Source organism: Quercus suber, unplaced genomic scaffold (genome assembly GCF_002906115.3).
Source record: "Quercus suber isolate HL8 unplaced genomic scaffold, Cork oak 2.0 scaffold_179, whole genome shotgun sequence".
NCBI lineage: Eukaryota > Viridiplantae > Streptophyta > Magnoliopsida > Fagales > Fagaceae > Quercus > Quercus suber.
The window spans coordinates 99229-116389 of NW_027069638.1; the positions used below are offsets into that span (position 1 = coordinate 99229).

At 31.7% G+C, this 17161-nt stretch overlaps 2 protein-coding genes across 2 annotated transcripts; one reads left to right on the forward strand and one right to left on the reverse strand.

Moving 5' to 3' along the window:
- Positions 1 to 1581: 1581 nt before the first annotated feature.
- On the forward strand, positions 1582 to 2256 carry LOC112038766 (mogroside IE synthase). The gene has a single exon (XM_024071611.2). The coding sequence runs from the start codon at positions 1582 to 1584 to the stop codon at positions 2254 to 2256; it is 675 nt and encodes a 224-aa protein (XP_023927379.2).
- Positions 2257 to 10662: 8406 nt separating this feature from the next.
- Positions 10663 to 15313, reverse strand: LOC112038773 (uncharacterized). The gene is made up of 3 exons (XM_065778289.1): positions 14871 to 15313; positions 14105 to 14735; positions 10663 to 10887 (listed from the first exon to the last, which is right to left on the reverse strand). Exons 1-3 carry the CDS (start codon positions 15311 to 15313, stop codon positions 10663 to 10665), a joined length of 1299 nt encoding a protein of 432 aa, XP_065634361.1.
- Positions 15314 to 17161: the final 1848 nt, after the last annotated feature.

A 17161-nucleotide genomic window follows, 5' to 3' on the forward strand; every position in this document is an offset into this window, starting at 1 on the left:
TGCATTGCAAAATATGATTTTATCTCAAAAATTAATTTTCTCTATCTTTTATTTTGTTTAAGAAATTTGATAATAAGTTATTAATAGACATTTATTATCATTATGTTTGTATATTAAATATTAAATATGAACTTTTTTAATTATGATAGTTATTAATGAGTATTATTACACCACCCAATAACTTATTTTCAAAATTTCATCGTTAGATTATATGTTCTATATGTTAAAACATGCACGCTTCATGTCACTCAGTTGTTATTTACTATTTGATCCATAAACTCATCTTTTATTCATTATTTTAAACTACAAAAACTTGAATTTAAAAAATTGATTGATGACATGACCATTGATATTTAATTATGTCGATATTTTGCAAGCATTCGCAATCAATTAAAAAATATTGAATGATGTAATACTGTTAAAAGTTACGCTACGTATAACTTGAACCAATCCTATAATTATAGTAATTATTAGTCGATAATTATTATTGTACGTTTTTAGACCTCTAAACACAAGTTGTTTAACCTAGTTATTTAGCAAAGTGATTACTTAGATACATTATTTAGATCTAGGTTAATACAATAAAATCATATCATGCAAATAATGCGGAAATATAAAGAACACAACGATATGATAACATAGGAAAACCTAACCAGTAAAAAACCTAGAGAGGATTTAACCTAGCTATCCTCAAGGTAAAACAGATCCACTATGAAAGAATTGAAATTTGCACAATAAGACTTAAACCACTAACATCCTATTGCTACATCGAGTAGAAAACTTACTACCACGACCACATGACAGCTCCGAGTCCACAGACTACTTCTCTCTTTGATCCACTGCAACCACAAGTTCTCCTACTTGTGACTTTGAGACTCCACTCAAAAGTTTCAGATCTTCTTTAAAGTTCTTTATGCAGCAACTGAAAAGATTATCAAACTCTTGACATGAATCTTGATTTTGATAACCCCAAATGTGTAAGAAGGTAAATACCTCTAGATCTCACAAAAAATTCAACACACAACCATCAAAAGACTTCTAAAATGTAGTTAGAGTTTTTTTCCTTTTATACTTGGAGTAAAACATAAAACCCTACACGTCAAACGGGCTTACGTTGAATTGGAAATTCTGCAGAAAAATAAATCTGCACGTGGTTCGATCGATCGAGCCTTGCAGATTAAGTCCAATAATTTCTGCAATCACTCGATTCCAATTTTACAAATAAACACACTTTGAGTAAGCCTAAACCTAGACTCTATGTTTTGATTATGGTTTGCCAACATAATACAAATTGAAGTTATAATACATTAGTTCCTAAAATCTTAGAACCCAACAATTATAATTATTTTTATATATGGAGGTATTTAATTCACTGTTTAAAGAAAATATGGCAAGACTCTAATTGATGGTTTAAATATATAGAACAAAATAAACTCAATAGTCAGATTTTTAAAATGTAAATTCTAAAAAAGTTATGGACGTGTAACACTCTTAACCTTACATATACATATATCATGACATTATCTCTTTGAATCCTTGCTCATCCATCTCATAGAGTGAGCGAGAGCAAATTGCAAGAAAATGGAGAGGAAAACTCATATTCTAGTGATTCCTTACCCTGTACAAGGTCACATAAATCCTACGCTCCAGTTCTCCAAGCGCTTAGCCACAAAGGGTGCTAGAGTGAGCACCATTAGAAACTCCATGCAAGCCTTGCAAGGTGCTAGCTCTGTCAACATTGAGATAATCTCTGATGGGTCTGAGGGAGACGAAACCGTAGAAAGCTTAATAGCAACTGTGGATCGTTTCAAAGATGTAGTTTCACAAAGCTTAGCAGAGTATATTGAGAAACTAAACAGCTCCAAATACCCACCAAAGTTTATTGTGTATGACTGTGCTCTACCATGGGTTCTAGACGTAGCTAGAAAATATGGCATTGATGGAGCTCCATTTTACACTCAATCTTGTGCAGTCAATGTAGTCTATTATCACTTCAAGAAAGGAACAGTAAGGTTGCCTCTCGAAGAACCAACAGTATCACTGCCCTCGATGCCAAAACTAGCAATCAATGATCTATCTTCGCTCCTTTTTAATCAAATTAAGTTCTTACCCACCTCTACTGAACCTTTTTCTGGATCAATTTTCCAACTTCCTAGAAGCAAAATGGATCTTTTTCAGCTCTTTCAAGGAGTTGGAACTCGAGGTAAGTTCACAATCCCTCTAAATATTTACCTTTCATTAACTTTTGACTTATGATATAGGTATATTACACTTTTTTTTTCAATAAGACTGTCTTGCAAATTGATAGTTAACCATTTTTTTTAAATTTTTTAAATATGATATTTATTTGTTATGTTGTTGATGGTATTCCAATCATCTTTATTATTACATCAATTTTTAAGACTTTTGAAGTTCAATTGATATTAATTTAATATTTTATGTTTATTTAGAATTAAAATTGTCAAGAGTCTTGTAATTAAGTGAGTGTAACCCAATTTTCTTTATTAAGAACAAAGTTTTGAATTCTATTTTGAATTAATGTTGGTTATAAGAATGAAATATTTCGGTACTCCAATTGTACTTATTTTTATCGTAAAGCTTAATGATTTAAAATTATTAATTTAATAGAGTTTTTTTAAATAAACAATCCTTATAGAGTGATTAGACTGATTGTTAAAAAAATCAAAGGTAATTATAGGTTTACATTATACTAGTAATATAAATCTTACATTGTTAGTACAATGTAATTAAAAATTTTCCAAAATTCAAATATACTATTGATATGCCAAGAATGTATTGACCCTCTGTGATAAATTAACAATTGATTTAGCCAAGTTAATTAATTAATTCAATTAACATGCAAAATGCGTGGTAGCATAAATAAATCACCAATTATCTAATATGCAGCAGAAAATAAATTGACATGGTAATTTGCTTATGAATGAAGAAAACCTACACGACAAAAACCCTACCGGGTGATTTTAAGGTCACAACTCCCGAGAATCCACTATTATCAAAACAAGCGGTTACAAATAAAGGAATCCCAGTACCTTATACCAACTTACAATTGAACCCTTACTCCAATACCCAATTGGACTTGTTCTGTAATGAGAATCTTTCATTTTTAATGCACGACTCTCTGTACATGACTAACCAATAGATGCGCGGATCCTAGTACGCGACTTAATCACCAACTTGAGAAAGATGTTGATTGTAAAGTTCTTTAGTTCGTCTAGACAATGCAGATCAAAAAGCTCATTGATCAACAACAGCTTCTTCAAGAGAAAGATGATCTAAGGCAAATTTTGTCTTCGGTCATAATTTTCATGAACAAGACTTTGCTCTATACTTGCGCAATTGTGCAATCTTTGACGGCCCTTAAAATAATCCTTATATATGTTTAGAGTTGTGAGAAAAGAAAGCCTAAATACATACTCATGGATTGGAGTAAAATCAGCTCTGAAAAACTGAATTTCATAAACCTCGACAGATAGGGTATTTATCGAGCTAGCCATTGAGTTTTGGGCTTCAGTAGCTTTTTAAACTTCGATAGATACTAGCTATCGAGCTAGCTGTCGAGCTTTAAAATCTATCACTTCTTCACTTGTTTCTTAGACAGACTTGCATAGATTTAACACTTGAACTTGAAACCTTATTCCTTGAATTATTAAACAAGTCCTAGATATACCCAATTACAAGTAAAGTTTTGTCAAAGGATTAGCCAATTACATAAAAATATTGACATATGTTCCTAACATGATTCACATATGTCTTAAGAACTACAATTTCTATAAATAAACAAGTATGTAGGGTACTATGAAGACTATAGAATTCACACATTTAATTTTTTATAATTCTAAATAATTATATGAATTACAAACCTTCATTCACAAAAACAAACCCTAAATGAGATAATAATTTCTATTTTTAGACCATTTGGGAATCCAATAATTATAAAAGTAGACCCCAAATTTGAAATACATGTGAAATTTTAAGTGGGAAAGCAACAAGTTTAGCCAAAAATGGTCATTCCGAAAAATGTTAACAATCAGTCAATGATTGGTTTGAAGAGAAAGGATAAGAAGAAAGAGAATTAACCATTGAAAGAGTGGTTTATGAAAAAAAAAAAAAAAAACCATTAAAGGGTTTTTTTTTTTTTTTTTTTGGTGATGTGAAGTTTATTTTTGGTAAGTATGTTGAGTATGTAATGGTTCGGAAAACTTTCTTTGCTCTTAAAAGGTTAAAACGTTTTTTTTGTTCCTGAACTTTTTTTTTTTTTTTGAAGTCAATCTCACCATATTTTTATTTAAAAAAAAAAAAACAAATTCATTATATGAAGATCAGATATGGATTGAATCTGCCAAACCGACTCTATAGCAATTTTTTTTTTAAAATGAATTTTATTGATATCATTCTGAAACTGTATATTGGACATAAATACAATACTTTTATAATAAGAGGCACCACCGGAAATCACCAATTATGCTAAAGACCCACTAAAATGACCAAAATATCTCAAAATCTCTAAAATAAGTAAAATACCCATGAAATAACCTCAAAAATGACCAAAATACCCCCGAAATCAACAAATATGCTCAAAAACCACTAAAAATTACAAAAATATCCCCTAAACCTAATAAATGACCGAAACCCCCAAATCTTAAAAAATGATACACACGAAACCTAAAAAATGACCAAAATACCCCCAAAACCTAAAATTTGGTCAAAATACCCCCGAAACAGAAAATTACCTAAATAACCCCTAAACCTAAAAAATAACCGAAATACCTCTAAAACCTAAAATTGACCAAAATAGCCTTGATGCTTGAAAATTACCAAACTACCCCTAATCCTAAAAAAAGACCAAAATACTCCCCAAAACCTAAAAAATGACTAAAATACCCCTGAAACCTATAAAATGACAAAATGGCCCTAAAACCTATATGATGATAAAAATACACCCTAAACCTAAAAGATGATCAAAATACCCTCAAACCTGAAAATGACCAAAATACCCCTAAATGACCAAAATACTCATTTTTATAATTTATGGCTATTTTGGTAATTTTTTTAGGTTTATGGGGTATTTTGGTTTTTTTTTTTTTATAAGTTTCAGGGGTATTTTGGTCATTTTTTTTTAGGTTTCGAGGGTATTTTCAGTTATTTTTAGGTTTAGAGGGTATTTTGGTAATTTTCATATTTCGAGGTATTTTGGACATTTTTAGGTTTCATGGGTATTTTGGTAATTTTCAGGTTTTGGGGAGTATTTTGGGTCATTTCTTAGGTTTAGGACGTATTTTTGTCAATTTTAAGTTTCAGGGGATATTTTGGTCATTTTGAAGGTTATGGGGGTATTTCGGTTATTTTTTAGGTTTAGGGGATATTTAGGTATTTTTTTAGTTTTCAGGGATATTTTGGTAATGTTTTAAGTTTTAGGGTTATTTTGGTAATTTTATGATTTTAGAGGTATTTTGGTCATTTTTTAAGTTTAGGGTGCATTTTGGCAATTTTAGAGGATTGTAGGAGTACTTTGGTTATTTGCAATTTTTAAAGGCAATTTGGTAATTTTGATTATTGGGTAATTTGGTGGGTTGGGATTTATCCATAATAATTTGGTTGAGTTATGTTTGGGTTAGATTTAATTAGTTAAATGGATAATAATGGGCAAATGGGTAAATTGCACCCGATTGGCATGAAAATTGGCATGCATGTTAAGAACATATAGAACATGTAATTCAATGATTGGATTTTCAAAATATGAATTCAATAATAAGTTATTGGGAGGTGTAACATTTTTTAGAGTTACATCAGGTGTAACTTGAACCAAGCCCTATATTTCTCAATTTGGAGTGAATTTTGACAAATCTATCGTTAAATAACATTATCTTCATATATTTTTCATGCTTACAAAATTTAAAAGTGATCAAATATTAATAGCTATGTCATCAATCACTTGTCTAAATTCAAGTTTTTGTAGTTTAAAATAACGCATAAAAGATGAGTTTAAAGATCAAATGGTAAATTACACCCGATTGGCATGAAAATTGGCATGCATGTTAAGAACATATAGAACATGTAATCCAATGGTTGGATTTTCAAATTATGAATTCAATAATAAGTTATTGGGTGGTGTAACATTTTTTTAGGGTTACATCAAGTGTAAATTGAACCTAGCCTTATATTCTAAAATTCAATGTGAATTTTGACAAATCTACCATTAGATTACATTATCTTCATATATTTTTCATGCTTACAAAATTTCAAGGTGATCAAAGATTAATAGGCATGTCATCAATCAATTGTCTAAGTTCAAGTTTTTGTAGTTTAAAATAACATACAAAAAATGAGTTTAAAGACCAATTGGTAAATTACACCCGATTGGCATGAAAATTGGCATGCATGTTAAGCACATATAGAACATGTAATTCAATGGTTAGATTTTCAAAATATGAAATTAATAATAAGTTATTGGGTGGTGTAACATTTTCTAAAGTTACAATAGGTGTAACTAGAACCACGCCCTATATTTTTCAAGTCGGTGTGAATTTTGACAAATCTACCTCTAGATAACATTATCTTCATATATTTTTCATGCTTACAAAATTTCAAGGTGATCAAAGATTAATAGGCATGTCATCAATCAATTGTCTAAGTTCAAGTTTTTGTAGTTAAAAATAACGTATAGAAGATGAGTTTAAAGATCAATTAGTAAATTACACCCGATTGGCTTGAAAATTGGCATGCATGTTAAGAACATATAGATCATGTAAACCAACGGTTGGATTTTCAAATTATGAATTCAATAATAAGTTATTGGGTGGTGTAACATTTTTTAAAGTTACATTAGGTGTAACTTGAATCATGCCTTATATTTCTCAATTCAGTGTGAATTTTTACAAATTTACCATTAGATTACATTATCTTCATATATTTTTTATGCTTACAAAATTTAAAGGTGATCAAAGATTAATAGGCATATCATCAATCAATTGTCTAAGTTCAAGTTTTTGTAGTTTAAAATAACGTATAAAAGATGAGTTTAAAGATCAATCCGTAAATTACACCCGATCGGCATGAAAATTGGTATGCATGTTAACAACATATAGATCATGTAATCCAACGGTTGGATTTTTAAAATATGCATTCAATAATAAGTAATTGGGAGGCGTAACATTTTTTAGAGTTATGTTAGGTGTAACTTGAACCACGCCCTATATTTCTCAATTTGGTGTGAATTTTGACAAATCTACCGTTAGATAATATTATCTTCATATATTTTTCATGCTTACAAAATTTCAAGGTGATCAATGATTAATAGGCATGTCATCAATTAATAGTCTAAGTTCAAGTTTTTGTAGTTTAAAATAACGTATAAAAGATGAGTTTTAAGATCAATTGGTAAATTACACCTGATTGGCATGAAAATTAGCATGCATGTTAAGAACATATAAAACATATAATTAAACGGTTGGATTTTCAAATTATGAATTCAATAATAAGTTATTGGGTGGTGTAACATTTTTTAAAGTTACATTAAGTGTAACTTGAACTACGCCCTATATTTCTCAATTCGGTGTGAATTTTTACAAATCTACCATTAGATAACATTATCTTTATATATTTTTCATGCTTACAAAATTTCAAGGTGATCAAAGATTAATAGGCATGTCATCAATCAATTGTCTAAGTTCAAGTTTTTGTAGTTTAAAATAACATATAGAAGATGAGTTTCAAGATCAATTAGTAAATTACACTTGATTGGCATGAAAATTGGCATGCATATTAAGCACATATAGAACATGTAATTCAAAGGTTAGATTTTCAAAATATGAAATCAATAATCAGTTATTGGGTGGTGTAACATTTTCTAAAGTTACAATAGGTGTAACTTGAACCACGCCCTATATTTCTCAAGTCGGTGTGAATTTTGACAAATCTACCTTTAAATAACATTACCTTCATATATTTTTCATGCTTACAAAATTTCAAGGTGATCAAAAATTAATAGGCATGTTATCAATCAATTGTCTAAGTTCAAGTTTTTGTAGTTTAAAATAACGTATAAAGATGAGTTTAAAGATCAATTGGTAAATTACACCCGATTGGCATGAAAATTGTCATGCATGTTAAGAACATATAGATCATGTAATTCAATGGTTGGATTTTCAAAATATACATTCAATAATTAGTTATTGGATGGTGTAACATTTTTTAGAATTACATTAGGTGTAACTTGAACCACGCTCTATATTTCTCAATTCGGTGTGAATTTTGACAAATCTACTGTTAGATAACATTATCTTCATATATTTTTCATGCTTACAAAATTTCAAGGTGATTAAAGATTAATAGGCATGTCATCAATCAATTGTCTAAGTTCAAGTTTTTGTAGTTTAAAATAACGTATAGATGATGAGTCTAAAGATCAATAGGTAAATTACACCCGATTGACTTGAAAATTGGCATGTATATGTTAAGAACATATAGATCATGTAATCCAACGGTTGGATTTTTAAAATATGTATTCAATAATAAGTTATTGAGTGGTGTAATATTTTTTAAAGTTACATCAGGTGTAACTTGAATCCAGCCACATATTTCTTAATTTGATGTGAATTTTGATAAATCTTCATTTAGATTACATTATCTTCATATATTTTTCTTGCTTACAAAATTTCAAGATGATCAAGAATTAATAGGTATGTCATCAATCAATTGTCTAAATTCAAGTTTTTGTAGTTTAAAATAACGTATAAAAGATAAGTTTAAGAATCAATTCGTAAATTACACCCGATTGGCATAAACATTGGCATGCATATTTAGAACATATAGATCATGTAATCCAACGGTTGGATTTCCAAATTATGAATTCAATAATAAGTTATTGGGTGATGTAAAATTTTTAAGAACCATGATAGTGCCTACCGTGGTTTTAAAAACTGATACGAACAAAGAACCAAAAAAGTGACTGGTTGCTAGTTTTTTGGTTCGACCAATGACATTATGAATATTTACTTTATAATTATAAAAATAAAAGTATAATAAGTTTATTGCTAATAATATGTAGGTGAAAATTTGCAGAAGATTTATGTGTGTTTTCACATCTTATATTTAGAATATAAAAATAGCAAAATGTAAAAACCTAACATATAGTGATACTTTCATTTAGATTTAATTATTTTTCTTCAAAATGTACCATCACATATGTTGAATTGTAATCTTAAAAATAAAATGTTTATTATTTATTTATATGTGTATATATATATACACACTAATGAATTAATGTTAGAGAAAAATTAAGTACTTTTTAAATTTATTCACTTAATTAATTAAAACTACTATTTTTTTTTCTAATCATAATTAAAGGCTTAAAAGAATTTCATAATTATGTGGCTCTCACTCATTCTATATTAAAAACTAAAAAACAAAGATATGGCTCTCATTGATTTGTTGTGTATACAAATAGCACTAGCAGACTAGCAAAACAGTGAAGCACACAGTTTGTAAGGCCAAAATGGCCTTTTACCATTAATTTTTGAAATTTTAGCAAAAAAACATTGTTTCGGAAATAAACAGGGAACCTACCACTTTTTCAATTACTCGAGTTTGGTGAACTCGAGTACCCTATTTTATGCTTCCACCGTGGCACGATGACATGGCATTTAGGAATTAAAAAATGCCACACAGTACTCGAGTTTCCTAAGCTCGAGTACTGTATAGTGTGATACCCGAGTTTACTAAACTTGGGTATCAATCTGTAGGCCTAAATTGCTTCAGCAATCATGCAAGTCGGCCAATACAGATTGGTACTCGAGCACATGAAACTCGAGTACTGTGTTCAGTGCCTGAGTCCACCAATCTCGGGTATCAATCTGTATTGGGCGCGTCATTTTACATGCCCATAGAAACTCGAGTCCAGAAAACTCGAGTATCAATCTGCATGCCAATTTTTGGAGAATACACAAACCTTTATGTCCATCTAGTTCTAGGGTTGTGGCTGCCCATCTAACTAAATTCACTGGAAGGTCCACTTGGCTATCTCTCTTTCTCTCTCAATAAAAAAACAAAGAAAGAAAAGTCCCCATATATGTTTTTTCTTTGGTTTTGGTTAGCCATCTTATCAAATCATTAGAAACAGAATACAATGGCCCCAATGGTTTCTTTAATCAGTTGGTTTCATCTTCTTCTTTTTGCTTTTTGAAGAAATTCACAATATTTAATATATATATATTTCCCCAATTGCTTGATTTTCTTCCCCCCACACCCCCATCCTTGCATTATATTATATTATATTATGACATGCCTAAGGTTTTTTAATACTTACATGTGATCAAACGGGTGGTATATGGAAAGGCTGTTTATAAAATCACCAGATCATAACTCATTCAGTACAACTTATATGGTAACCTGGAGAACTCAGAGGTGGTATTATTTGGGCATTTTCACTTAATCCCAATGTTAAGCTGTATAATTATTATTTTCGAAACAGTTCTATTTGTTTTAGATCTTAACATCCCTCCAAGCCAAACAAAAAATTTTATGAACTTGTTAAACTGTCTAGTAATGCATAGTTCATTGCAATTTGCAAGTTATTGCTCTGTTGACATGTTCTAAGTACATTAGTTTGGTAGGGAAAGAAGTTAAGATTTGGTACGTTACATACTAAGATTCACCCCCATCCCCCAAAAAAAATAAAAGAGAGAAAATCTCCCTTGCCAATAATAGTATAATGCATGGGAAGCAGTCATCACCCATGCTTCCCCATGCATTTATGAAATTGGAGACCCCCACTTTCAACATGTAATCAACTGCTACAACCTCTAGGTCCTCTAGCTGGTATTCATCTTCAACACCATCATTCTCTGTCTCACCAGTGGTTGGATCAACCTAATAGTATCGCCAAATGCATTAGTTAATAAAACAACTATGATATGTTCATGATTGACATAAATTTTCCATATCCTATCCTTCATTTTGATCATGATAACGTAAAGAATCTATGCATGGAAACAACCTTAGATACTGCACAAGTTGTTGTTTTAACCAAACAAAGTAGGATATGGAGACTAAAAGATCTACAGCTATCAACAACCACTACAAAATAAGCTTCTTGAGTCAGCACAAAGCAAAATTTATGAGATCGTTTTCTATGTTTTTGCGTAAATGAAATTAGCACATAAAGCCCATAAATTCTACAAGGAAAAAAAATTAAAACCAATATGACTAGATAATAAATATCAGACTTAATTTTAGAGGCAGCAATAATATTTTTTAAAGCACCAAGAGAGGAGAGAGAGACGCCAAGCATCTTCATGAGCAATCGGAGTACTTATACCTCTTTAACAATGAATTTTAACATATTTGAAAATTTGCCCACAGCTGGGACTCCCTCTGGCTTCTCAAACGCCACGAAGGTCTGTCCAGGTGTATCATATGGAAGAGATCTAATAGGCGTGGATAAAACTTTAGCGAATTCCTCTGCTTCCGAAGATAAAACGATGACAGTTGATATTAAAATAATGGATAGTTGATATTTTGAATGTTTACAAATGTTTACAAATATGCCAAAATAAGCAACTCTAAATGTTTACAAATCTTGAAGCAACTCATCCTTCAGTGATATCTAACTTAGTGCTTCAGGTGTCAGTACCCTGCCTTTCAATCTTAGAGTTGAGATTCAATTAATCTATAGTTAGTCAAGGTAATGAAGGATTCAATGGGTTACTTTATTGACTAGCCTAATCTTCATTTTAATAATCAAGGAAAAACTTCATGTATACAAGTTATATGCTCAAGTCTCTCCTCTAAGTAATTCATGCATATAAAAAGCACAAAGAAACTACAAGACTAGAAGGTTCACACTCATCTAAAGATGTATTCTCTCATCTGAGTTCCTTTCCCCTCAAAAGTCCTCCTAATCCTTTCCTTCCATATTCTCCACACGTCCACATGAGACTCTAATACTATATTCCATACTCTGTCTAAAAGACTTAGGTCTCCTCCTCCAATGTTGAAGAAACTTCTGAACCCAGTAGTCATCATCACCCATTTAACTCCAACCAACACAAAAACATAAGTCCACAACTACTCAGCTATTGTGCAATGTGGTGGCAAATGATCCTGCATTCTCACCACTACATTTACACAGTCACATACAACTCTACTTCACACACATACTCATCAATGCAAACTCACTTGAAAAAAAAAATTCAAAATTAAAATCAAAATCCATACTTTTGATCCACTAGTCTTCTTTGTGTGTCTTATGGGACTTCGAGTTCCCTGAGCAGTGTTTGGTAGATGGAGTTTCAATCTGATGCACCTCCCCACATTTCAAAATTAGTATCAACAAATGTATATTATACCATCTTTCTGTTTTTTCAACATGATTCTAAACTTTACAACATTTGTTTTTGTCAATCAATAGAATAACATTATATGAATTAACTACAATGTTGGTGTTCATCAAAAAAATTATATAACGAGCTAAATGGCACTAACTATGGAGATTTGATATTGATAATGTTAATGCATTTATGTTTCAAAAACTTCAATAGTCTTTTATTTATTTTCCTTTTTTATATATATGAATAATCGATATGCTTCAAACTCAAATTTCTCCACTAACTAAAACAAAAAGTAAACAACATTTCTGCATAATAAAATAAAAAGTAAATGGACAACAAATTCATAAATAAAGAGGTAAATAAAGAGAAGCTGACCTTGTATGCTTCAATTTTCTACGAGAAAAACTGAACATTTTTCTGAGATCAAAGCTTGAAATGCCAAAATCAGACCCTAAAAATTAACGAATAAAGCCACATTATCATATTACTAAAAAAAAATAATAATAATAAATATTCACTGACAATAATAAACAGAGATTAATCTTGAATCTTTTTTTTTTTTTTTTTTTTTTGGGGAAATGACAAACAAGCTCACCTCTAAGAAGTATTTAACAAAACAATGAATGATCGTGCTAGCTGTTTGGTTACCGAGAAAGTTATGGAAAATAAAACAATATGTAAGTAAGTAAGAAAAGTAGGAACAAAAGAGAGTTATTATTGAAGAAGCAGTGGAAGAAGAAGGCTGGTGAGGAAGAGCAACATTGTAATAAGATGAGAGTGAGATTGAATAAAAGAAGGAATTAACGCAACTAAGATAGGTCAATGAAAATGTATAAAACTGCCACAAACCATATACAAGTTCAATAATTTAAATATAAAGAGAAAGTCATCATCATCATAAGCATTATAATTTGNTTGCTGCCCTCCATACTAGATTCTTTAAAGTTTCATTTTTCCATCTAGTGTTAACATTACTGCATAGATGACGAAGGCAGTAACGATGTTCTGTCATGGGAGGTCGCAGGGAGACGTCTCGATTAGTGTCTCTGAAGATAGCTTGTATCCCAGGGTGTCTGTCAGATATGACACATAGGTCTCTTCGGTTGGTAACATACGTTCTTCTACAAGCCAAGAACTAACCCTAAGTCTTTGTGCTCTCGCTCTCGACAACGGCGAAGGCTAGTGGATAAATCTTATTATTAGCATCTGTCGCCATTGCAATCATCAATTTCCCTTTATATTTTCCATAGGGGTGGGTTGCATCAATGCTAATCACAGGCCTACACTTCTTGAACCCAACAATACATGGACGAAATGCCCAAAATACAGACTTGAATGTACAGGTTCCCTATTCATAATTATCGTCCACTAGTAAGTTATACTGTGTACCTAGACTTGCATCCGTAAGTCCTGCCAAAAAACGCGGCAACTTTGCATAAGACTCCTTAAATCCCCAAATATAGCTGCAACGGCCTTTTGTTTGGCATCCCATACCTTGTATGTGAACCATAATGATTACGTTAGAAATGAATACTAGTTAAATCATTATAGTCGAAGAAAACAAATGAAGACTTGTAAGGTTATAAGATGAATATAATATTTCTTTCTCTTTATTCCTTTTTTTCTTTTTCTTTTTTAATTTCAATTTTCATAATATAAAGTATTCATGGGTTTTGGGAAAAAATATATTGGTTATACTTTACAGAAGACTAATGTCTCTACATTGTTTTGAAAAAAGAATGCAAGTTAAAGAATACCTTGTAGTGAGATACTTTGTGTTTTAAGTCTGCTAAAACAACGTGGTGTAAGTTCTTTATCTTATATGCAGGGTCTTCTCGTATATAGCGCTCAAGTACGTATGCTAGAAACGTCGAATCAATCATCCGACCATCATGAGCATTCTGAATTTTGTCGCACGTGTGGGGGCCCTTGCATTTTACGATCTTCCAGACATTGTCTCCCTTGCAACAAATCGCACGGACTGACCATGGACAGGAATCATCCTCACAACTCACTATAAGCCTCTCTGAGTCTGAATGCTCAGTTTTGAAGCTAAAATTCTCTCGCAATGCGTACCAGGTCAACACAAATTTTACTGCCAATTTAGTGGCGAATACCATCCCTTTCAGTGGCTGCTTCCTAGGTGTCCAACTTGATACTTCCGCTTGCATAACCGGTGATGGATTAAACATATTATCCCGAGTGTTTTTGGTGAACCATTCCGGTGTAGGATCGGGACCTGGGCATGTGTCTCTATTCTTTTCTACAACCACATCTTCGATATGATCAACATCCTCATGTTCACCCATGGCATCTAGGAACTCCTCAAAGTTATCCCTAGTAACATCAATATGGTTTGCATCATCATCTTCATTTTCAGATGTGCCCCTATGCAGCTCATCATTAGATAAATGCTCTCCTTTATGCAATTCCTAGGGCCTTTCCTCCTCCTTAGTTGAGTTCACATGGGGAAATGTCTGACACGGTTCACTGCCATACCCATCTCCTGTGTTCTATACACACCCTTGATAAGACTGTAACGATATTGACTCGACGTGCTCATCTACAGTTCCATCGAAAACAGTATGTTGTGAAACCTCTCCAGCCTCTACTATGGCGGGCTCAACAGTGACATAGGGCTCCGAAGCAACGAATCCTTTCACCATCATTTGTTGAACAACTTCCCACATCATCTTCACTTCAGTGCCACCCAATAACAGTAGTGAATTATAGAAAACCTGGGTGCCTACAACCAGTTGAGGTGCTCGATACACGATGGAAATGTTATGCCTAGACTGGTCTAACCCCATCGCCTTTAATATTCTTCGTTGCAAGTTCATAAGGCCTATCCCACGCTTCACCTTAACACATTTTTGCTTTTGGTTCGAGCCTTGGTATGACAACCGATGCAACTCATGATAATACGTCTCTCCATCGTAGTACACATAGAAAAAGTGAAAATCCATCACCGACCTGTTATTAACAATATTAAAAGTTGTCATAATCTATAAATAGTTACGTACATTTGGCATATGATAAAAACAATTTATATTCAAACTTAACCTCCTCGACTTTGTGTATAGACATATATATATATATATATATATTATACAATATAAAATAATAAAAGGCCATAATATTACTGTAAAAGTCTTTGTTGAGTATTGAATTCATATTATTATGAACACCTTAATTACTGTAAAAGTCAACAAAATATCATATTTCCTCTATCTATCAACCCATGACTTTATACAATTAAGCCACACGCAGGGAACTTGCCAGAGGGGGGTGAGTGGGGCAGTTGCCCCCCTGACTCCTCCTAAAAGTCTATTATATATATATGCTTATGTAAAGTGAGTTAGCTTTCTGGCATAGAAGAGAAAAACAAGGAAACAGTTTTCGTAAACAAACTGTACAAACATCACATGACGGCTTAACAAAATAAAAAATCTGGAAATTGAGAAAGTTTAGACACAACAAAATCTCAAATATATTCACAATACTCTTGTTTTTTTGTTGAGATGAATTTTAAAATAATTTATTTCATTTTATTTTATTCTGAATGAATGTACTAACACCTTAATTTATTGTACAAATATTGTGAGATTTTGTGGTGTTACGAAAACAACTCCTCCCACTTTAAACAAAAATGACACAATAAATGCCACCAAACTGAAATTGTTAACGTCTTTTTCTTTTTTCCACTTCCCGAAATTTACTTCTTTTCTTGTTTGAAGTTTTGCCTGTGGAGCTTTAATTACACATAATAATAATAATAATAATAATAATATCTAATAATAATAATAGAGTATGGTACTAAAGTTGAAATGTTTTTTTCTCAAATTATATCTCTAAACTTTATGTATATGGATTAATATCATACTTCGATGATTCATTGTCAATAATGAATTAGATGTTTTACCATTGTTTATTTATTTTACAATTTTTTTTAAAAATTTTAATAGGCATTGTATGACAATTATTGTTTGTTTTTAATTTGAAGAGGCATTGTTTATAATTTTATTTATTGCAACTCATGCATTGTTTATTAGTTTATTTTAATTTTAATAGGCATTGTTTATTTATAATTTTATAATTTTAATAGGCATTACATGAAACTCATGCATAAAAAAGACTTACGAACACAATCTAGAAACTAGGCATCTAACTCAGTGGTGAAAATCACATATTGTAAACACAATCTTTTTCTAAGCATTTAACTATTACCTCAATTTACTGGTCACAACAGGGTTGGCCCAACGGTTAAATGGACAGCACGTTGGTGGATGGAGACACTGACATTGAGAGTAGTTGCAGATGGTGACCCAACAGCAAAGTTCCTGCTTCAAGTTTCTGACTCGCACATGGACTTGGAATGAGAGAGTTTCTGACTCACAGATGAGAGAGACAGATAAAACTAAGTTAAAGCTGATGAAGGGATTTTTGTTAAAAGGTACTCGAGCTCAAAGAACTGGAGTACCATTCATTATACATTTACTACGACCATTGGGGATGGTTGGGGGACAGTAAGTAGGTGTGCAATAAGTGTGCCGCATGGTACTCGAGTTTCCTGAACTCAAGTACTGTGTTAGAAATACCCGAGCCCCCTAGACTTGAGTATGGCTCGGGTATATTATGCAAAGCAGTGAAAATCATCCAGATTAGTACTTGAGTTTGGTGCACTCGAGTACTGTAGAGGTATGCAGAAGTTTGGCTCAGGGTATTTTTTTTTAAAAAATTTGGTAAGGCAGATTGGTACCCGAGTTTTAGAAACTCGGGTACCAATCTGCCTTCCTATTGCAGTTGGCTCAGGT